General features: G+C 34.8%; 1 protein-coding gene across 1 annotated transcript in view; it reads right to left on the reverse strand.

Moving 5' to 3' along the window:
• The window catches only part of LOC125662688 (atrial natriuretic peptide receptor 1-like), a 282,927-nt gene extending 256,960 nt beyond the window's left edge, over nt 1-25,967 (reverse strand). Inside the window, exons 1-2 of the mRNA XM_048894996.2 lie at nt 24,990-25,967; nt 17,930-18,358 (exon numbers count right to left, since the gene is read on the reverse strand). Of these exons, the coding sequence (XP_048750953.2) occupies nt 17,930-18,358; nt 24,990-25,233 (673 nt within the window). The 5' untranslated portion in view covers nt 25,234-25,967. The remainder of the gene's footprint in view (nt 1-17,929; nt 18,359-24,989) is intronic.
• Between the last annotated feature and the right edge of the window lie 235 nt (nt 25,968-26,202).

Below are 26,202 nucleotides of genomic sequence, written 5' to 3' on the forward strand. Positions count from 1 at the left end.
GGGTGGGGCAAAATCTGGTATATATAGTGTATTTGTGCAAACATATGATGATATCTACTTTAGTGTTGTTGACACTAAATTGAAACTAAATGGATATTTAGAAGAATTAGTTAGTCCTTTGCCAAAATTGAAAATTTCATGATCCTAAGGGGTAAGGCAAGGGTGTGGTTTCAGCCAAACTTATTATAATAATTTGAAGGACTTCTTTAAGTTTGTCGATATAAAATAAATCTAAATGCATATTTAGGAATAGTAGAAAAGGATGTACAAAAATGGTGAATTTCGTAACTCTAGGGTTTTGACTCTAGGATGAGTCCAAATTAATCATATCATTTAATTATTATTATCATTTTATTCATTTATAAAGCGCAAAATTACATATAATGTTAATACACCTATTATATTATGCACAATCTTTCATCAGTGCATGCACTTTTGAGGACATTGAAGTTTTAAGAGCTTGTCTACGAGAAAACCATGCAAAATGTGATGGAAGCAAGGTTGTCGGATCAACAACATATTTTGAGTGTTATAAAGTACATCAAAATCAAATACTTTGGCATATTTTTTTCGGGGATGTAGTCATTGGATAGGGATTTGCAGTCATGTTACTAAAAATAGCACTTTAGGTCTGACAAAAGGGTAACATGTATATTTTACCCTTTCTATTTAAAAATTCTGACAGGTTATTGAAAATGGATTTTTAAAAATTGGCACAGTTTGTAAAACAACTGGATATACATATTCATATTGTTTAATGGGACTTTAATATTTTACTTCCGTTTAAGTGCACAAAGGTCACAAATTTGGCACGATTCCAGATTTTGGTAAATTGCTGAAAATGATCACTTTTGAATCAACTAGTAGTCAAAAAGTAACGCTTTGATTTATTCAAAATTACTTTTATCTTATAGGGAAGAAGTATATTTACAATATATCAAAAATCTGTCTTTGGACTCTCGATTATAGTAAATATATTAATACTTCAAGTTGGGCATATTTTCCTGCGTTTAGAACTTTCATTCTGGTAGCTACCTAAACATGTTTGCTATTCAAGGTGCCTGTTATCTTATTAAGTCTTATATAACATTATGATTTCACATCAGATGACCAGAAGTATGTATCAATCAGGTTTTGTTGCTGCTATGGGTCCTGGTTGACATGGTGACAGATTGCAAAATTTGAAAAAAAATTACGTTTTTTAATATGTATCGTATGAATAGTTGTATTTTAACAAAATTGATAGATGTGTACTTTTAAAATGCAATTTTTAAAAATGTTTTCATTTTTGTTGTTGCATTTTATCAGTTATAGCTAATCTCCTGCTCGTTATTCTAAATCATGAATTCCAAGATAATATCTTGAATTTAAAATATAATTTTCTTTTTACAAAATAATACGTGTTTCTTGTTTTGCTTGTTATTGTGTGTTGAAGTAATTATTCTATTTTCAACATGTTGAGTTCGCTGGTGATTTCGATACACGACATTGATATTGTTGTTGCATTGCCTCCAGATTTGTTTCTAAATGAATTTTCAGTCAATATATTCCAAATTAAAAAAAAAAAGAAAGAAAAGGAACGCACTGATAAGTATGTCTTGTGCTATCGTAAGTATTAAAAAAATGCAAAATCATGTACCTCTCGGCAAAAGTGTATGGTGTACGAAAAAGAGATGGAGCATTGTGGGCCGCCAGTGATTTTTCACCAAAATAGGGGAGGAATATGTAGCCAAATCAGCATATATGACTGACATAAACACCACCTAAAACCAGTGCTTTACATTTTGTACAATTATTGCTGGTATGCAGCATATCAGGATCACCAGGATCATATCAAGTACAAACACGTCTTTTAACAATTAATGTAACGGAAGTGTTTTTGTAAATGTTTATCGGTTTTGAATTAGTCCCTTCATTACATGAAATGAAACTATCAGTTGTTTCAAATGAAAAGACACAATTGCACGTATCCCTAGTGATTACAATTTGTTCGCAATATTGAATATGTAATGATATCCTTGAACACAGTGACACGTGACACAGAATCTAGTTGATTCGAGAAAAGGGATTGAGTTAGCCTCGAGGATGTATTTCAATCGTTTTAAATAATGGAAATGGATTTGAGAATATATAATTTCGCAACAACTTCCAGCGATTAATCAAAGGGAAAGATGTTATGCGGAAGATGAGAGAGGGAGTCTTAAAATAACGACCAATTAGCTATTAATTTAGTTCGACCGTAGAGCGCTGCCGCACTGAAGCAGGCATCGGCTTGCCGACAGGAGGCGCCTTAAATGAGAGGATGCTGATGAAGAAGATGAAAGCTTGTCTTCTCAGATCAAAGTAGATAGGACGCTTTACTTTTAAATTAGTACGTTTGATTTTTTACATAAACGCCACTAAATGTTTGCGATATGATAAAAGACCATTTTAAATTAGAACATTTTTCTTTCCTCTTCAATAACCGAATTTTAGACGTACATGAACGTCAACCTGATGTTATCAGCTAATATAATACAACAGCAACCGAAACACTGAAAAGAAGGGTCTCGGGTTAAATTATTGATAAGATTTATAGTCTCTTGATATCAATTGATTGATACCATTTTGTCCTCTGTAACTCGGTGACAAAGGAAACAAATAGTAGCAACACAATAATATTGAATATGTAGATAGTGCATGTAGCTGAGGGCGCACGTAACATTGAAATTTTCCATCCCAAGAAACTATTGTCAACGCAGCCGAGGTTACAATGATATTTTAGGAGTGAAAATTGTCAATGCTATACCCTCAATTACATGAACTATTTGTTTTACTATACTGAATGTCACACATTTATTAGATATATGTAACATAGCACACTATTCTACTGAATTTCTTTGTAGCAAAGATTTTGTCTTAAACAAGTAACTAGATAATTCAAACAAGTTGAAAATATAATATATAATTACATGTATGAGATAAACACGTTTTCATGTTGTGTAATTCATGAGAAAATCATTTCGTTTACATGTAAAAATAATTATTTCACAATCATCTACATCCTACAATATACATAATCATAAGATATAAGACTATAGTTTGATTGAAAGATTGTATCTTGCTTAACGTCTCTCTCGAGAATTTTTTACTCATATGGAGACGTCACCAAGACCGGTGAAGGGCTTTAACTTTAGGCTTTTGCTCGGCGCTTATGACCGTTGAACAGTGAGAGTTCTTTAGCGTGCCACGTACTGTGCCACGGGGCATCCATTTTTAAGGTCATCTCCGAGGACCCGTAACATTCACACCTGATGCCGAGCGTTTGGTGATATTTTAACAACTAAGGTCTGTCGCGGCCGGGATGCGAATCCCAGCCTTCCGCATGCGGGGCGAACGCTCTAACCTCTAGGCCACAGCGGCGGTTGACTATCGTTAGAAATTGAAGTGAAGATACAAAAGACTTATACGTATCATTGTTGCCAGTTTTCTCTACTGTTTGCACTTTAATACTAATCAAACGTCTACATACTTCATATTTAGCACTAAAGTCACCCCACATCTACAGTTTTTGTTATAATGGTCCTCTATTTTTGAGGACCAGTCGTGTTTACCACATTCTAGAAATTTTAGTAATCTTCTCTCTTTCTTTCTTTTCTTATTTTGTATCTACAGGTTAATCATAATACGGGGAAAGTATCACAATTATACGTCATATCGGCATTTTGACGTTACTCTATGGGCCTACTTCCGTGTTATATGATTTTGAATTACATGTCGTAATTATGCTAACGCACACCTAGCGTCACACGGGAACGTGATGTGAGGGTCTCATCTATAGGACCTGCAATCTTCACTTACACATGTAATAACGGGTACTCAACGTAGGGGTCGTCAATACTTATCTTAAGGAACTTGTGCAAGTATAGTCTTCATTATAAGTTGATCAAGAGAAACATACGCTTTATGACGAAATAATGAAACACTGAATGTGGGTATGTTCGTCAAATGGGAAATATAGGAGTCAGGCATTATTCTCACAGAAGAGAGATGAAAAATGTTTCTGTACTTCTCTCTTCTTAAAGTGGCCTGTCATTGGATAGTACTATAAAGTTTGTTATGGTATAATTAGATAGCACTATAAAGTTTGTTATGGTATAATTAGATAGTACTATAAAGTTTGTTATGGTATCATTAGATAGTACTATAAAGTTTGTTATTGTACATGTATCATTGGAGAGTACTATAAAGTTTGTTATTGTGTCATTGGATAGTACTATAAAGTTTGTTATTGTGCCATTGGATAGTACTATAAAGTTTGTTATTATATCATTGGATAGTACTATAAAGTTTGTTATTGTGTCATTGGATAGTACTATAAAGTTTGTTATTGTATCATTGGATAGTACTTTAAAGTTTGTTATTGTATCATTGGATAGTACTATAAAAGTTTGTTATTGTATCATTGGATTGTACTATAAAGTTTGTTGTTGTATCATTGGATAGTACTATAAAGTTTGCTATTATATCATTGGATAGTACTATAAAGTTTGTTATTGTATCATTGGATAGTACTATAAAGTTTGTTATTGTGTCATTGGATAGCACTATGAAGTTTGTTATTGTGTCATTGGATAGTACTATAAAGTTTGTTATTATCATTGGATAGTACTATAACGTTTGTTATTGTGTCATTGGATAGTACTATAAAGTTTGTTATTGTGTCATTGGATAGTACTTTAAAGTTTGTTATTGTGTTATTGGATAGTACTATAAAGTTTGTTATCGTGTCATTGGATAGTACTATAAAGTTTGTTATTGTGTCATTGGATAGTACTATAATGTTTGTTATTGTGTCATTGGATAGTACTATAAAGTTTGTTATTGTATCATTAGATAGTACTATAAAGTTTGTTATTGTGTCATTGGATAGTACTATAATGTTTGTTATTGTATCATTGGCTATCCTGATGGTGCTCCTTACTATAATACAGCGATGGTTAATGGAGATTTCACCTCCAATCACACCATTGTCTGGTTTCTATTTATAGGTTCGTAACGTTCTATCCAATCTTCTTCTGAACGCAGGACAAACGTTTCATATTTAATAGTAGAGTGTTTTGGGAATTTTACATTAGCAAAATCGGACTGTTCCCCAACACTGGACATACTACGGAGAACTTACAGCTGTAGTTATGCAAAGCTTTTATAAGGGTTACACTGTCGTGGTTGTAGGTGTACAGAGGGTCCTCAAACGGTTTGACGTGGCAAATAAAGATGGAAGCTGGGACCTCTCGCTTGCAAAACAAGTGTCTAAAGCCATTAGGTTATCGCGAATTGGTGTAAAGGGAGACTTCTAATTAGACAGATTGTAGAAAAAACACCGATTGTGCATCAACCAATCAGAAGCAGCAGCGTCGGGAAAAGTCCAAAAGGTGTCAACATTTCTTCAGTCACAAGTGCGAAGTGAGAGAAATGAAATTGTTCTGAGCACATAATACGGGCACGGAAATAAAGTAATATAAGCACTTTTGTGGATGCATCAGGTATTCACAAATGTACTTATGATATTTGTCCTCTCGCAAAACCCTAGCTGTTTCGACAGAACAATGTTTAGGTCATCAATAAAGAAACAAATGAACTAAGGTACCGTTCCATCGGTATCTCTGTCAAACTATCATATTAATCAGTTCCCAGTTCGTGATGAATTATAAACTTTTACTTTCAAATTCATTTTTAAGACATCGACTTCAATATATCTACATAATCAATCAGGAGAAATAGATCTCACAAAACTTTTTGCCTCGGGATTTCTCCTTTGAGATGGTAATGGACATGACACGTTTACAGGTAAAAACTGCAACCAATGTTGATACATGTAATGTAACTACAATATCCCTTTATAATAAATGGTAATTTGTAAATGAAGATAATGGAAAACGCCATTACCAACATTAGCAAACAGAGACTGACGCAGTCCCACCTGTATCGATGACGAATAGCATTGCATAAAAATCAAACACGTTTCTTCTTAACAGTTATGTAAGCTACAAAAACGACTTTGAATACATGCATAATCGATTCGTTTGTTTTTCCTCACACCCGGCTTGTGAAATGCAATCACGTGATTGTACTACACGAGATAATCATGTGTGACCGGTCGTCAGGGGATGCTTGTTCCTCCTAGGCATCTGATCCGACCTCTGGTATATCCAGGCTTCCGTATTTACCCAACTCTTTATTTTTTAATTCCTTATAAGCGTTATGAGATTGATCACTGTTCGTTATCTTAACCTTTCATACTATACGAGATAAGCATATACTACACGAGATAAGTATGTGATTGTACTGTACGAGATAATCACGTGATTGTACTATACGAGATAAGTATGTGATTGAACTACACTATATAATCACGTGATTGTACTACACGAGCTAATTATGTACTACTCGAAACAATGACGTATTACAAGAGATTACATAGGTATTTTGGTTTTTATAGAAACAGAAGAACTTTGTGTCAAATCAACATAAAAGTTTGCCGGATGTATATATTTCGATAAAGACAGTGGTGATTCTAACTTATTGTAAACATGTTCTAGTCACTTTGCTATTGATCTGCAAACATGCCTTAAGATTTCATCAGTTACTGTCACTGTTACTGCTGGGAGTTTGAAAAACATGCCTTAAGATTTCATCTGTGACTGTCATTTTAATGCTGGGAGTTTGACAAATATGCCTCAGTTAAGATTTCATCAATGACTGTCACTTCTAATGCTGGGAGTTTGACAAAGAAACAGTCATGATACATCTCTACTTTTAATCAAATCATGGGTATTGCGTGGCTGATCTCTGACCTCCAAACTCACGAAGGAGACGCTTTGCATTAACTAGCTGAGACCTTCACCGATATAATAACCATCCTGTCACCCTCACATTAAAGCTTAATAATACAATGTAGAAGTCACCTCACATTACAGAATGATAGAAGTCACCTCACATTACAGAATGATAGAAGTCACCTCACATTACAGAATGATAGACGTCACCTCACATTACAGAATGATAGACGTCACCTCACATTACAGAATGATAGACGTCACCTCACATTACAGAATGATAGACGTCACCTCACATTACAGAATGATAGAAGTCACCTCGCATTACAGAATGATAGACGTCACCTCACATTACAGAATGATAGAAGTCACCTCACATTACAGAATGATAGACGTCACCTCACATTACAGAATGATAGACGTCACCTCACATTACAGAATGATAGAAGTCACCTCACATTACAGAATGATAGAAGTCACCTCACATTACAGAATGATAGACGTCACCTCACATTACAGGATGATAGAAGTCACCTCACATTACAGAATGATAGAAGTCACCTCACATTACAGAATGATAGACGTCACCTCACATTACAGAATGATAGAAGTCACCTCACATTAAAATATAATGATAACAGGTACCTCACATTAAAATATAATAATAACAGGTACCCCACAGTATAGTGTAATGATAACAGGTACCCTACAGTACAGTGTAATGATAGAAGTCACCTTTTATTGAAGCATACAAATAGAAAGCATTTTAGAATCTGCGAAAGCCAACATGTACATCCCGTAATTAAATTAATGTGAACAAACTGACTGGAAATACTGATAATAGTTGAGAAATTGTTAACGGATTATTGGTCAAACCTTGAATACCGGATCCTAATTATTAAGTCCCCCGGCTTCCACGTATTCTCATATACATAAACATCGATGTGGATAAGCCAGAAGTCTTTCAATCTTCAATGCACCAGTGCATTATATTTAATCAAGCATACAATTCTTATTCAATCGGGCTTGAGATACACTATACGTATAACCCATAAATCATGGCCAGACACTTCACCGATGCAGGCATCATTGTTATGAATAAATCCTGTATATCATAAAGGAATTCATTTTCTAAATTTTAACTAAAACTGTATATATCTAAATTATATAAAAATATATGTAGGTATTGCTGTCAGATGCTTCAAATAATATTTTCTATTCCCCCCACCCAATGAAAAATGCACAATTGTGAATTTCTTACAACACAATTAAATCTCCGACACAAAGTTCACATGATAGTTCTATCTCAGTGAAGGATATTGGATTTCTTCAAAGATGTTCATACAGGTAATATCGAATTAAATAGAGGCAGGCTACTGCCAAACAAGGTGATGTTACAGGGGATGCAACAGTCTTGTTTGAAGTCTGCGTTTCGCAAATTCTATGGTCGTTATTATGATCTACTTTGCCAATACAACCTATCATTGGGTCAAATGCTGTCTGACATGTTTCATACCAATTGTTGGGCCCTTCTTGGCACATCTATTTTGACTACGGGTTACTCCGTTTACCTGATCAAGATATAGGGCTCACGGCGGGTGTGACCGGTCGACAGGGGATGCTTACTCCTCATATAGGCACCTGATCTCACCTATGGTATATACAGGGGTCCGTGTTTGCTCAACTCTCTATTTTGTATGCTTTATAGGAGTTATGAGATTGATCACTGTTCGTTATCTTCGTCTTTCATTACACAGTGTTATTGACTAAACAGTATATACCCCTACAGGTACGTTAGTATATAATTTAAATATAGAAAATGGCTAGCATAATCTCCATTGATTTGATTGAAGACTCTATGTACACTTTCGGCATAGCGAGGCAATTTATTTTCAATTATAAAATGTAGTTTACTTTCTGTGGATAAAAGGAGTCAATGTCGGCTTCAATACAGAATTCGTGAAATTACTGTTATCAACAGGTTTCATTATATCCTGTATAGTTCAGCCCTGTCGTATTACCTGACTAAATAACGCCGACCATTTAAAAAGTCGGTGAGAAACTCTTTCGCCGCTAAACCATCGTCGATAATCTTAGGTACACGTCAAATAACGGGGTATGAACCGGAAGTCACCGCCGTAACATCCACAAGCGAAACAAAACGACGCGATGTGATGAAAAGTTCACATTAACGATACCACGACAGCTTGCTGTCACTAAACATGTGAACTTCCGGTATTCATTGAACAGACTGTTTGAACAGTCTGTTTACTGAGATTTACGAAATTTCCGCATCTAATCTTACTTTACAACGATGCATCAGTATTGTTTTAAATTTTGTACAGACAATCCGCAATTACTTTCAATAACATCAGCAATGTTCACACAGTTCTAATGATCGTGTGAGCAAATTCTGTGTTTCTGTTGATTTACCAAAATGATCAATTCAAGGAATAAATGTTACATAAAATAAAGTTATTACCAATCAGTGTGTATCTAAATATACACGTAGTTGCAGGAACATGTAACAGTGAAATCCAAACTATCGCTGTTTACTTTATTTCAATTTACAACAACTTCCGAGTAGTACTGGTTGAAAGTGAAAAAAATAAGGTAATTGCATTTTGAATAGTATATAGCATAAAATGTTAGATGTGTGTACTTCAAAAACCTTTACCTGTGGGTTGTCAGATATAAAAGGTTTGATGTTCTCCTTAAGATTTGGAAATGTATGGGATTTCCATAATATAAACGAAAAGGGCTTTTATTACAAGTAAAACAAAAGTTGAATGACGTGTTTCTGCAAGAATTAGAAATGAATGCAGGTTTTTAAAATTCATCAAATTTGAACTTATATAAATATGTAAATGGTGGATTTAAGTTATAGTTGTATTTAAAACAAGCTATGAACTGTATGGTTCTTGGTAATAAACAATACAATACGATCATCTGAGTGAACAAACTGAACACCCAAATTTACAAGTTGAATGTTTAAATTTTACGTGAAGATCTCTTAGTTTGTTTTCAAACACAACTTTGTATCGTCTGACTTAAACATGACACCCCTCCCCCTAAAAATCAGTTACACTGTCGTAATTGATGTGGAAGGAAAAAAGTAATTAGCATCACAGGCTGATGTTAGAATAATTAGCACGTGCCTGATTAAAAATTACTCTCACTGTTATGATAAAATATTTTTGATAAACATAGCGTTTTAATGATTGTAACATGGAACAGTATAGGATATAATATTCATACAAACACAGAATGATTCTAGGCTTCAGTACGGGTAGAATGCAAATTATATACTCCGTAATTAACTTGAACCAGTTTACCAGCTTGTCTGATGATGTGACTGAATATAGTACTGTGTCCTTCATAGCATAGCACTGTGTATAGGAATGAGTATAGAATTGAATTTCCTTTCGACGACCGGAGATTTAGAAGAATGAAGGAAGGGCATTGTGGGTAGGAAAATAAAAGCATTAAAACGATGTGAACCACTGTATCATTACATTCTGTATGAAGACAAAGATTCTACAGAATGAGCTCGGGATCGGTCCTCTAGTACATAAAGGTGATGGCTCAGGGGTTCACTCCGACAATCTAGTGCCTAAAGGTGACGGCGCAGGGGTTCACTCCAACAATCTAGTGCCTAAAGGTGACGGCGCAGGGGTTCACTCCAACAATCTAGTGCCTAAAGGTGACGGCGCAGGGGTTCACTCCAACAATCTAGTGCCTAAAGGTGACGGCGCAGGGGTTCACTCCGACAATTTAGTGTCTAAAGGTGACGGCGCAGGGGTTCACTACGACAAGAAGTATGCACAAAAGATTTCTTTTTTAAAACTTTTTTTCTTTAAGGGTGTAATTTTTTAATATAACTTTCATTTTCTGTATTGTCACTTTCTATTGAGTTTTCTCTTTCTTTTGACGCCTAGACTGTGTACATGCCTATCAAGCGGAACCTACACCAGCTCAATTTTGAACATTATGAAAATCCGGGAAAATGTTTTCATGAAACTCCTGAGCTTGTGACTTATTTGAGGATTCATGAAATTAGACAGACCTTTGTGATTTTAAGAAACAATAAGCTGCCACTTCCTGATATGATCTATTTCTAATACCCAAATACGTCTGGATATCCTCCTCCGGGGCCTAGCACAGGGGTCACAATCTATATTTTTTACCATTACGAATTTGGAAAGGATATAAAGGAATGGATATAGGACGGACTCGATCGTAGTAAAATACTGGATATGGGAATAACTCGATCATAGTAAACACTGAATATAGGACTGACTCGATCATAGTAAACACTGAATATAGGACTGACTCGATCATAGTCAACACTGAATATAGGACTGACTCGATCATAGTCAACACTGAATATAGGACTGACTCGATCATAGTAAACACTGAATATAGGACTGACTCGATCATAGTAAACACTGAATATAGGACTGACTCGATCATAGTAAACACTGAATATAGGACCAAACAAGGTACAGGGAATATTATTAATATGTGCACATTTCACTGTACAGCAGTCATATTGATCACGATTTGCCATGTCTCTCCGACGAACTCCTTTAATCATTGTGGTAAGAGAGCAGAGAGTACTCCAGAAGCCCTGACTACTTCAGTATAATGGCCATCACAGAGCACGCGCCATGATCGTGTTAATTAATTAAACCATCTGATCCGCAACATGAAAAGAAGAGTGACATCGGAGCTATGTATATACAGTTCTGTATATACCTATAATTAGATGACATTGTTATATACAGTTCTGTATAACACTCTCTTACAGCCTGCTATAATTAGATGACATTGTTATATACAGTTCTGTATAACACTCTCTTACAGCCTGCTATAATTAGATGACATTGTTATATACAGTTCTGTATAACACTCTCTCATAGCCTGCTATAATTAGATGACATTGTTATATACAGTTCTGTATAAAACTCTCTTACAGCCTGCTATAATTAGATGACATTGTTATATACAGTTCTGTATAACACTCTCTTACAGCCTGCTATAATTAGATGACATTGTTATATACAGTTCTGTATAAAACTCTTTTACAGCCTGCTATAATTAGATGACATTGTTATATACAGTTCTGTATAACACTCTCTTACAGCCTGCTATAATTAGATGACATTGTTATATACAGTTCTGTATAAAACTCTCTTACAGCCTGCTATAATTAGATGACATTGTTATATACAGTTCTGTATAACACTCTCTTACAGCCTGCTATAATTAGATGACATTGTTATATACAGTTCTGTATAACACTCTCTTACAGCCTGCTATAATTAGATGACATTGTTATATACAGTTCTGTATAACACTCTCTTACAGCCTGCTATAATTAGATGACATTGTTATATACAGTTCTGTATAACACTCTCTTACAGCCTGCTATAATTAGATGACATTGTTATATACAGTTCTGTATAAAACTCTCTTACAGCCTGCTATAATTAGATGACATTGTTATATACAGTTCTGTATAACACTCTCACAGCCTGCTATAATTAGATGACATTGTTATATACAGTTCTGTATAACACTCTCTTACAGCCTGCTATAATTAGATGACATTGTTATATACAGTTCTGTATAACACTCTCTTACAGCCTGCTATAATTAGATGACATTGTTATATACAGTTCTGTATAACACTCTCTTACAGCCTGCTATAATTAGATGACATTGTTATATACAGTTCTGTATAACACTCTCTTACAGCCTGCTATAATTAGATGACATTGTTATATACAGTTCTGTATAACACTCTCTTACAGCCTGCTATAATTAGATGACATTGTTATATACAGTTCTGTATAACACTCTCTTACAGCCTGCTATAATTAGATGACATTGTTATATACAGTTCTGTATAACACTCTCTTACAGCCTGCTATAATTAGATGACATTGTTATATACAGTTCTGTATAACACTCTCTTACAGCCTGCTATAATTAGATGACATTGCTATATACAGTTCTGTATAACACTCTCTTACAGCCTGCTATAATTAGATGACATTGTTATATACAGGTCTGTATAACACTCTCTTACAGCCTGCTATAATTAGATGACATTGTTATATACAGTTCTGTATAACACTCTCTTACAGCCTGCTATAAATAGATGACATTGTTATATACAGTTCTGTATAACACTCTCTTACAGCCTGCTATAAATAGATGACATTGTTATATACAGTTCTGTATAACACTCTCTTACAGCCTGCTATAATTAGATGACATTGTTATATACAGTTCTGTATAACACTCTCTTACAGCCTGCTATAAATAGATGACATTGTTATATACAGTTCTGTATAACACTCTCTTACAGCCTGCTATAATTAGATGACATTGTTATATACAGTTCTGTATAACACTCTCTTACAGCCTGCTATAATTAGATGACATTGTTATATACAGTTCTGTATAACACTCTCTTACAGCCTGCTATAATTAGATGACATTGTTATATACAGTTCTGTATAACACTCTCTTACAGCCTGCTATAATTAGATGACATTGTTATATACAGTTCTGTATAACACTCTCTTACAGCCTGCTATAATTAGATGACATTGTTATATACAGTTCTGTATAAAACTCTCTTACAGCCTGCTATAATTAGATGACATTGTTATATACAGTTCTGTATAAAACTCTCACAGCCTGCTATAATTAGATGACATTGTTATATACAGTTCTGTATAACACTCTCTTACAGCCTGCTATAATTAGATGACATTGTTATATACAGTTCTGTATAACACTCTCTTACAGCCTGCTATAATTAGATGACATTGTTATATACAGTTCTGTATAACACTCTCTTACAGCCTGCTATAATTAGATGACATTGTTATATACAGTTCTGTATAACACTCTCTTACAGCCTGCTATAATTAGATGACATTGTTATATACAGTTCTGTATAACACTCTCTTACAGCCTGCTATAATTAGATGACATTGTTATATACAGTTCTGTATAACACTCTCTTACAGCCTGCTATAATTAGATGACATTGTTATATACAGTTCTGTATAACACTCTCTTACAGCCTGCTATAATTAGATGACATTGTTATATACAGTTCTGTATAACACTCTCTTACAGCCTGCTATAATTAGATGACATTGTTATATACAGTTCTGTATAACACTCTCTTACAGCCTGCTATAATTAGATGACATTGCTATATACAGTTCTGTATAACACTCTCTTACAGCCTGCTATAATTAGATGACATTGTTATATACAGGTCTGTATAACACTCTCTTACAGCCTGCTATAATTAGATGACATTGTTATATACAGTTCTGTATAACACTCTCTTACAGCCTGCTATAAATAGATGACATTGTTATATACAGTTCTGTATAACACTCTCTTACAGCCTGCTATAAATAGATGACATTGTTATATACAGTTCTGTATAACACTCTCTTACAGCCTGCTATAATTAGATGACATTGTTATATACAGTTCTGTATAACACTCTCTTACAGCCTGCTATAAATAGATGACATTGTTATATACAGTTCTGTATAACACTCTCTTACAGCCTGCTATAATTAGATGACATTGTTATATACAGTTCTGTATAACACTCTCTTACAGCCTGCTATAATTAGATGACATTGTTATATACAGTTCTGTATAACACTCTCTTACAGCCTGCTATAATTAGATGACATTGTTATATACAGTTCTGTATAACACTCTCTTACAGCCTGCTATAATTAGATGACATTGTTATATACAGTTCTGTATAACACTCTCTTACAGCCTGCTATAAATAGATGACATTGTTATATACAGTTCTGTATAACACTCTCTTACAGCCTGCTATAAATAGATGACATTGTTATATACAGTTCTGTATAACACTCTCTTACAGCCTGCTATAATTAGATGACATTGTTATATACAGTTCTGTATAACACTCTCTTACAGCCTGCTATAATTAGATGACATTGTTATATACAGTTCTGTATAACACTCTCACAGCCTGCTATAATTAGATGACATTGTTATATACAGTTCTGTATAACACTCTCTTACAGCCTGCTATAATTAGATGACATTGTTATATACAGTTCTGTATAACACTCTCACAGCCTGCTATAATTAGATGACATTGTTATATACAGTTCTGTATAAAACTCTCTTACAGCCTGCTATAATTAGATGACATTGTTATATACAGTTCTGTATAACACTCTCACAGCCTGCTATAATTAGATGACATTGTTATATACAGGTCTGTATAACACTCTCTTACAGCCTGCTATAATTAGATGACATTGTTATATACAGGTCTGTATAACACTCTCTTACAGCCTGCTATAATTAGATGACATTGTTATATACAGTTCTGTATAACACTCTCTTACAGCCTGCTATAATTAGATGACATTGTTATATACAGTTCTGTATAACACTCTCTTACAGCCTGCTATAATTAGATGACATTGTTATATACAGTTCTGTATAAAACTCTCTCACAGCCTGCTATAATTAGATGACATTGTTATATACAGTTCTGTATAACACTCTCTTACAGCCTGCTATAATTAGATGACATTGTTATATACAGTTCTGTATAACACTCTCTTACAGCCTGCTATAATTAGATGACATTGTTATATACAGTTCTGTATAAAACTCTCTCACAGCCTGCTATAATTAGATGACATTGTTATATACAGTTCTGTATAACACTCTCTTACAGCCTGCTATAATTAGATGACATTGTTATATACAGGTCTGTATAAAACTCTCACAGCCTGCTATAATTAGATGACATTGTTATATACAGTTCTGTTTTAAACTCTCTCATAGCCTGCTATAATTAGATGACATTGTTATATACAGTTCTGTATAACACTCTCTTACAGCCTGCTATAATTAGATGACATTGTTATATACAGTTCTGTATAAAACTCTCTTACAGCCTGCTATAATTAGATGACATTGTTATATACAGTTCTGTATAACACTCTCACAGCCTGCTATAATTAGATGACATTGTTATATACAGTTCTGTATAACACTCTCTTACAGCCTGCTATAATTAGATGACATTGTTATATACAGTTCTGTATAACACTCTCTTACAGCCTGCTATAATTAGATGACATTGTTATATACAGGTCTGTATAAAACTCTCACAGCCTGCTATAATTAGATGACATTGTTATATACAGTTCTGTATAAAACTCTCTCATAGCCTGCTATAATTAGATGACATTGTTATATACAGTTCTGTATAACACTCTCTTACAGCCTGCTATAATTAGATGACATTGTTATATACAGTTCTGTATAAAACTCTCACAGCCTGCTATAATTAGATGACATTGTTATATACAGTTCTGTATAAAACTCTCTCACAGCCTGCTATAATTAGATGACATTGTTATATACAGTTCTGTATAACACTCTCTTACAGCCTGCTATAATTAGATGACATTGTTATATACAGTTCTGTATAACACTCTCTTACAGCCTGCTATAATTAGATGACATTGTTATATACAGGTCTGTATAAAACTCTCACAGCCTGCTATAATTAGATGACATTGTTATATACAGTTCTGTATAAAACTCTCTTACAGCCTGCTATAAATAGATGACATTGTTATATACAGTTCTGTATAAAACTCTCTTACAGCCTGCTATAAATAGATGACATTGTTATATACAGTTCTGTATAAAACTCTCACAGCCTGCTATAATTAGATGACATTGTTATATACAGTTCTGTATAACACTCTCTTACAGCCTGCTATAATTAGATGACATTGTTATATACAGTTCTGTATAACACTCTCTTACAGCCTGCTATAATTAGATGACATTGTTATATACAGGTCTGTATAAAACTCTCACAGCCTGCTATAATTAGATGACATTGTTATATACAGTTCTGTATAAAACTCTCTCATAGCCTGCTATAATTAGATGACATTGTTATATACAGTTCTGTATAACACTCTCTTACAGCCTGCTATAATTAGATGACATTGTTATATACAGTTCTGTATAAAACTCTCACAGCCTGCTATAATTAGATGACATTGTTATATACAGTTCTGTATAAAACTCTCTCACAGCCTGCTATAATTAGATGACATTGTTATATACAGTTCTGTATAACACTCTCTTACAGCCTGCTATAATTAGATGACATTGTTATATACAGTTCTGTATAACACTCTCTTACAGCCTGCTATAATTAGATGACATTGTTATATACAGGTCTGTATAAAACTCTCACAGCCTGCTATAATTAGATGACATTGTTATATACAGTTCTGTATAAAACTCTCTTACAGCCTGCTATAAATAGATGACATTGTTATATACAGTTCTGTATAAAACTCTCTTACAGCCTGCTATAAATAGATGACATTGTTATATACAGGTCTGTATAAAACTCCCTCACAGCCTGCTATAATTAGATGACATTGTTATATACAGTTCTGTATAAAACTCTCTCATAGCCTGCTATAATTAGATGACATTGTTATATACAGTTCTGTATAAAACTCTCTCACAGCCTGCTATAATTAGATGACATTGTTATATACAGTTCTGTATAAAACTCTCTCATAGCCTGCTATAATTAGATGACATCGAGCGATCCTTCTTACAGGGACATTCTACAAATACGTTTCCTAGTTGATCTTGCTCTCTGGGGAATCACATAAAAGGTAGTATTGTTGTCTTCATTAAAACTCGGTTATTACAAGAGGGTTTTTTTGTTTGTTTGTTTAAACATGTAAATACGAAGTATTTTCAAAAGTTTATTGCATCATGGCAAAAGTTCAAACCACAATAAAAAAAAAACTCCCTTTCTCTCTTTCGCTTACCTAGTGATAAATTAGAAGTCCGGTAAGCAAACAACCCACGTGATAAGATGAAATTAACAGCAAAACCACATTAATCATAAGCATATACATGTATATATGCATCTCCACGCTCATGTACATAGTATATTGCAGACGACAGACATTCATTGGAAACACCATTCGACAGTTTTTATAACTTAAGGCAAGACTTACCAGCAGTTTCCCGCCCAATGTCAGTCTCCATCTGACTCAAAATCTCCTCCTTTTTCTCGAATTTGGTGTACTGCGGTTTTATCGGCATCCCATAATGCACTCCATCAGCGACAATGTGACAGTAGCGGTTGGTAATGTGATCTTGTCCGTCCGGGTTATACAGAATTTTCATTTTGGACCACTGGTACTCCTGCAGCACTGCCATCAGCATCAGCACTAAAGAGTTCACACTCGATCCCACTCTCGTCATCAGTCGAAACTCTGAGCCCTTTAACCGGGCGAAATCACTGGCCATTGCCCCTGGGGTAATCATAGGGAGGTCCCAATATTTGATCTGACGCCCTATGGGGGCTGCTGCGTAATCACAACAAGGGCCCAAGAACAGGTGCACTTCCTTGTCAACGTAAAACTGAATGGCCTCTTTCATACCTAACGGAAGAAGATGAAATTGATGAACATTCGCTATGAATATTGAACATTCAAATAGACGCTAAATGTCTGTGTACTATTCTAAATTACTTTCATTGTTTGTATGTACTTTTACGTCCTATTGGAGAATATGTCATTTAGGTAGAGATGTCTTCAGTTGTACATGCCACAAACTTTGCCCCCATTATTGATGACAAAGCAGAGAAGATTCTTTATCGTGCCAACGCATACTCGCGGGACCTCCGTTTTAAAGGTCATATCCGAAAGAACTTACCGGGCCCTCGTCAGAAGGACAGGTACTGTATTGAACGTCTTAGGGTTGGCGTGGGAGTCGAACCTGGGACCTGCAGTCGCGAAGCAAGCGCCATAACCACTAGACTACCGCGATCGGTTCTGTAGTAAATTATGAAAATCACTATGTTGTATATTAATCAACGTCCCGCTCAAGAATTTTTCACTCATATTGAGATGTCACCATTGCCGATGAAGGGCTTCCAAATTTAGGCCTATGGCTCTGCGCTTACGGCATGGGATCTTTATTGTACCACACCTGCTGTGACACGGGGCCTCGATTTTTGCGGTCTCATCCGAAGGACCGCCTCATTTATTCGCATTTTACGACAAGCAAAAAATACCGAGGACCTATTCTAACCCGGGTCCCCACGGGACTGCATTGTGTTATTGTTTTTATTGACGTATAAATGAGGAATGTTTCAATAAAATTCCTCTTTCGCAAAATGGATAAATGATAAAGTAATTCACAAATCACTACATTTGCGTAAACCAACTGCAGTAGAAATGTTAACTACTATGTATAATCATTTTAGTCATCTGGCCTGGATAAAGATTATTCAAATATGGTGTCTTTTTTATCTTTCTAATTATGACTTGTGGCTACTACGCATGTACTTCATATTGTTGAGATGGAAGTATTACCCGATTAAACAGTTGGTGAATCATTGTACATTTACCGAATGATGTCGAAGGAAACGTATATTTTGTTGGAGCTGAGAAAATTGTCGTATTCTAGGCCTACAGGCAACATTTTGGTCGGGGGTCCAACATAACACACATTGCCCGAAACACGGTCAATACATGTTTTATAATACCTTATAAATGACCTAAGTACAGGGTTTTTTTTTTAAAAAATCTATCAATATGATTTTTTTCTGATTATGCCAAACTTAGCGGTATGAAATATTTCAATAAAATAACGATTTACCCAGTTATTTACACAATCGCAGTATGTTACTGCCCTCGACGTAATCTCGCGAAATGACATTTCTCTCGCTGACGAGATTTGCATTAGGATACATCTGGAGAATACAGCATGCATTTTTGCATGCCTGAAAGAGACAAAACGTTGAAGTGGTTTATATTACAGTTCGCGTTGGTCTTGGCACGAAATCTAAAAAACATAAAATGCAAAAAAAAATGTGATTTATAATATTTTGCGTCCTTTTACCTTTTCCGATGACTGGATGACGTATTTAATGAGGGATATAAGAGACGCACGGAGAAAACGTGTCGCTTATATCATAAACAAACCCTGTAGTGTGTCTTGGTATTGAGCTTCGATATCTGTTAGGTTCCACTACAGCGGAACTCAGATGGACGAGAAAATAACGAGGTTTTGATGGGCTAGTCAATATGTGCTCAACAACGCAGTGCGAGATCGCTCTCACGGTTCACGTGGTATCTGTATAGCGGGAATCCGTCACTCCGTGTAATCCAATCACGTGGGGAGGTGTTGTCAAAGAAAACGTTTGAGAAGACATTTAAGTAAAACCTTTATGATAGTGTCATGTCTTCATAATAACATACGGGTATTACAATGCTTAATGTCCCCTCGATACCTCTGTCATTGGTCTTTATCAAAACACGAACAGTATTTTTTTCGATTAAGGTAAAGCATTCCTTCAAACGATTCCCATGAGCCACTAAGTCAAATAGCAGCCCAAGATCGAAGCTCATTTAGCAACGTTTTCAGTATAATATATTTTATGTATGTTAGGAAATGGAAAATCAATTTGTATCTTAACGAGCAGAAATCTGCGCATATGGCGGGTAATGAATCTGGGTGACGTTTCATCAAAAAAGGTTAAGGAGAAATGAGGAACACGCTAACCCCCCCCCCCCCCCCCCCACGCCCCGCCCCCCCCCCCCCTTACTGTTATGATACTCTGTAGTGTAGATATAAACCTAGATACTTCGAGTTCCTATTGTAGAATATCTCATACTTTGATTTATATGAGTAATTATTTTTGATATTTTAAATGAAGAAAGGATAGTTTGGGTAATTCATCGTAGTTGAGTAAATATTATAACAAATTAAACAATAGAAATTTTTAGTTATTCTGTTTAAATTTTTTTGGGGGATACTTTGATGTACATGTGTGATAGTAAATACTACAGTTAACTGGAATGCTTTGATTTACTGTAGACCGCTAGAGTTAATACATGTACTATACATGTTCTTTAGACCAAAATAAAATATATGTTTGTTTCCCATCTGGCTGGGTCAAAACTAAGTCCACGGGTCAAAGTATTATTTCCAATAAAAATCGATTTTTTTTTTTATTTCCGAAAAGAAAAACTGTTCTGCGGTTTTGAAATCACCGGTAGTCTTTTCGGAAGTATCTGGGTTTATTAATCAGTTCAATGGATGAATCAAGATTGGAAAGATGGGCTATGAGATCGCATTGTCGTCTGCTGTGCGAATTTCGTATACAGAAACGTCCAAAGTGGTGCCAATTAGTAAAGGATATAAGCCAAAAACTGTCCATTCTGTGAGAGAAAGAACTAATCGAGGCCCGTAGAGCCCAGATCAGTTCTTTCTCTCACAGAATGGACATTTTGAGGCTTATATCCTACTTAAAACATTACATCTTTTGTTCTAAGAATGGACAGTCTCGGGTAAACCCATTGACAATGATAATTATGAATAAAGCTATTTTGAATAGTCTGACAATATAAACAGTCTTGCGTAGAAGTCTGTTTCTTTTGTTCACTTATTGGACAGTGTCAGTAGTCTTCTACTGCAGGTTTTATATTCACTCACTCTATAGTACTGAGCCATATCAACATGTCTTCCTCTGATGGGAAGAACATTTTCATTGCACAGTCAAACTTTAAGGATTTTAGTGAAAGTATTGCAAATATTCTGGATATGGAGGGTGAGAAAGTTATGGAGCCAAATTTTGATCTGAAAAGCATAGTGTTTTCGAATATTTGGATGAGGAAATAACTAACGTCAGCCAAAAGAACCCAATACACCTATCTCGTGAAATGAAATTATTCATGAAAGCGAAAATAATAATTCAGAATTAGGATATGCTAATAAAGAAAACATAAAAAAGCGTTGTGAAGAAGTTTCGGAATGTGCCTCTGAATTCAGCGAAATTCAAATACAGTATGGAAATATGTCTTTCAAATTTAACTTTTGATGCGATATAGTAATGGCCAATGGAATTTAAAAATTGTGAATCTTACGAGTTGAAGCAGAGAATTCTACTAAAGGGAAATATCGTTTTTAAGTGTTTCAGTGATTTTTCCGATATCTGTGTTGATTCTTACTTGTAGGGAATTTAAAATTAAATTTGTATCTCTTTGACAAATGTATTGTCTTTCTCTTATTTTCAGCCTACCTGTAGATGTCTAATAAGTTATTGGGTTTACCTGGCACTGTCCAATAAGTTGACAATTACTGTCCATTATTTTTAAGAACGGACAGTATCTGTCCATTCTTAAAAATAATGGACAGCAATTGTCAACGTATTGGACACCCACAGGTACCTTTTCACTACAAGTGGACTATCTGCTATATAAAAGCCTAAAAAGACAAAGGATTGCGTAACAAAAATGTTTTAATAGTAAATCGTCAGGCCTACATATGTAACCTACACATATTCTGTTATTAAGATTCATTGAAAACTCCACCATACGTTTTCAAATTTGATAAATAAAATTCATGATCCGATATGCGAAGAACCACGATAGCTTCCTGCACGTTCGACACATTGTCTATATGTTGCTAAGCGAATCCTTGCTCGGTACAAGCAATTTCTATTAGTATTTGTTTAAGAAATAAAAGTAAAAGAAAATATTTACATCTTTTAGTGTTGAATATTAAATATGAGGAATTAATTTATTTTTTTTAAATATTTTATACGATATGAATTGGTTTGGGGCAGTTTACGCTTGTTGTATTCTATTTCCAGGTTGTTGTTTGTTTGGGTTTTTTTTTGGGGGGGGGGGGGTTCTTCTTTTTTTTTTTTTTTGTTCAAACAAAAGCATTTGTTCTAGTCAACAATGATATAATTATAATGAATATGTAAAGATTGATTTTCTTGATTTTGTTACAAGTTTTATTTGTTAGAGATTTTCAAGGAAGGCAAATATCTGATATTTATGTAGACAGTATACACCAACAGACTAATGCATTCGGAATTTGTCATATGATGAAGTTTCCTGTCAAATAAAGTACTAATGGCTTGCCTCCCTATTAAATTAATTTGGGACAAATGTGTATATTTTTATCCACTTACATTTAACATGCAGCAAGTCTACTCTAGGACAGTAGCACTTGAAAGAAAAATGATTCATGATCTAAATATATCCAATTTGATGTCTGCACAAAAATTTATATTCAAATAGCGGGATGATGTCTACAAAACAAATCATTCATCCTTATTGAACATCCATTTAAGAACGTACCTGCCTGCCTGCTCTGTTACATAAACTAGGGGATGGGGAAACAGACATTCTTTTAACTGTGGCCTTACTCTTTTGGTACTAGGAGCCTTTCAACAGAACCCATTTGCAGTATAAAAAGGTTATATCTAAGTCAAATCTTAAAACATAATCTTAACTTATCCAAGTTCAAATTATCGTCTCACTGGTTAGTTATTGAAACCGGTAGATACAAAAATGTTCCTTTAGAAAGACGTTTATGTCCTTTATGTGCCTTAGATGTGGAAGATGAGTTTCATTGTTTCTTTATTTGTATCTATTACAGTCATTTAAGAATCAAATTTTTTGGGGGGAAAAAGATTTATTATATCAGACTCTTTGTCTTTAAATTAATTCAACTTTTATTGACACAGAATGTAAAGGAATTATATAACTTGTGTAAAATTATTAAGAATTCCTTTGAAATTAGAAATACCAATGTATAAGCACAATTTCTATTCTTTCTTGACCTTTATATGATTTTAGATTTATTACATTGTATACTAGGTCTATAAGCTGCATTGTTTTTGACTAATAAACAACAGCTACAGTACCGATACATGGTTTACAGGTTTCTTCTGTCACGTTCCGCCAGAGCTTGAGGTTTAATGAAAATGACATTTAGCAAATAGTTAATTGCAGATTATATTCTGGTCGTTGATTGAAAAAATAGATATAAATGACATAAATATAGACTATATAAAAAATCCATGGCAAATATACAGCTCCCAGCTTCAGGAATTATTCAGAAGATGTGGTAAACAGTTTTTCGTGGAAACATTGTAACCAGAGAAGAAGTTAAGGCCTTTGTGAACTTTTTCCCACACACCGAACAAAATTACCCAACACCGAGGTAAGGGGAGGGCCATATCCCGCCAGCGTCTATTGTGATCATGTCCACCAGCTAATCGACAGAGCCCTCCACTTCACAGGGACATGTATAAATATCAAATAAGTATGCTTGCGTTTGTAGAAAATATGTTGCCCGTAATTTATAAGATAGACATTCAGCATACCTTCATTTATGCATGAATTCACAGACATAAACATACACGAGAAACAGATGTAGTCAACAGAGGAGACAGGATAGTTATAGTACACCACAGCAGTGAAAGACTTGGTGAATACTTTGGTTTACTGTAGAAAAGAGTTAATTATTGATAGTTAAAACGTACTTCAATATTTCCGTACTGGGAGCATTGCATGTACATGTAGTACTTTTATAAATGTCAAGTTCTATTATTCTTATATATATATATAGAGAGAGAGAGAGAGAGAGAGAGAGAGAGAGAGAGATCCGTGTGTGGAAAAGAAAACACTCTTTTAATCCATAGAGCTCTGTATTAAGATAGTGACATCTTTTCATATTTTTACCTTTTCCAAGGACTTGCATAGTCATTCTGAAAGGGTTTTTTTCTCTGGATTTTAAAGGTCTTGATCAGGAAAGTTTTGGTATGCAGCGTAACGTCTTATTTCAATTAATTGCGGGAATAGGGAAGCGAGATAAGGCTGAGAGACAGCGAGAGCAGACAGGTAGATCCTAATCCGGGCACCCGGCAATATGATTAAGTTTCTGCCCTGCTGCACAATTAAACTACATTTTTACACTCGGTATCAAATAGATTGAGCTCAATTTAACGCGTTCATAGAATACCTGAGGTAGAGTCTCTGTGATACAAATATGCAACACATTGAGAAGTTGCGACATTTTCCGGCCCGGCTGCTGCTACACGTGTAAAATGTTAGGATACAGTGTATATTATTTGTATTGACAACACGCATGCATATATATATATATATACATGGTGATGTATTTGACAGTTTTCAACAAATATTTACATAGTGTGGTCTGTATTTCATTATTTAAATTAATTCCCCATAATGTTAATCACGTACGTACCTATTTCAATACTGCACTCAGAGTCTGCGAAATTGATGGAGATGTTATGTTGGGGCAAATATCCCATTTCCCGGACTTTTTCATTGGCGATTTCCAAGGACGGGCGGATCCGTTGGATTGAGAACAGGCGGCGGTTGTCCCGGGGGACGATGGTCGCTATTTTTATTACCTGGCTATCCTCTACAATACCTGTCACACCTTCGAAAATACATAGCAAGCACAACAACTTCCCGTTTACAGACATAGTAACTCCAATGCAATTCACAAAAAAATTCCAGAGATATTTTCGGAAAGGACACGATGAATTCCAAAATTGATATAATCCGAATCCGGAGAACAAGGAGGAACCATTCCAATTCACAACAAACAGCACTGAAGAAATCTTTGAAGTTAGTAAATATCTATTAATGATTTAATTTAGATTAAGACATCTTGAATTCGCCGGCTCAATCCTTTTAACAAGAAATTGGAAATGAAATCCTACAAAGCACTAAGTTTCCTATCGGAGATCTCCAATGCAAGACTTGTCTTCTAATGCCAGGATTTTCTCTGTTATTATTATTAGTATTATTGCAAAAATCAGATTAGAATTTTCCTTCCGTAATCCCACACGTCAGATATTTACTGCCGCCTCAACATCTTATAACGTGAAAGGTTCGCGTTTATTCCGTGTTTTCACATACCCTTTTCCCGAGATCTGGTGTGTCGTTAACAGATATAGGTACCGTGGTACGTATAAGCGGACTAGCACTGGGTGAATAGGATTGGTGTCATCACTAGTTATAATAATCTCGACAAACGTCAACCTCTCCGATCAATAATCCAATTAGTAAATCTAAATCACCTTAAAACGATCCTCATGTGATTAATATCCAAAACTTTTAAAAATCAAAAGAAAGAGAGAGAGAGAGAGATGTATGAAAGAATGGTCCTCATGCTGAAATGTACATAACACAACTTAGAATATCGGCGACGCGCTGCTCACATGTTTAAATCGGTGGGGTTAAGCCTCTTTTTGCTTTCACTGTAGGTAATGCTGATATATGGCTGATTATGTTTTAATAAATTGAATTCTTTTCAATATCTGCCTATGAAGTGTTGTAAGATGCTTATGCTGTGAGGTGCATTATTTCACTCCCGCCACTATCCTTCCGAAGATCTGATTAACTTATTGATCTCAGACAAAAAGCGCATAAAGTTTTTTTTTTCGCCT

Source organism: Ostrea edulis, chromosome 8 (assembly GCF_947568905.1).
Source record: "Ostrea edulis chromosome 8, xbOstEdul1.1, whole genome shotgun sequence".
NCBI classification, from domain to species: domain Eukaryota; kingdom Metazoa; phylum Mollusca; class Bivalvia; order Ostreida; family Ostreidae; genus Ostrea; species Ostrea edulis.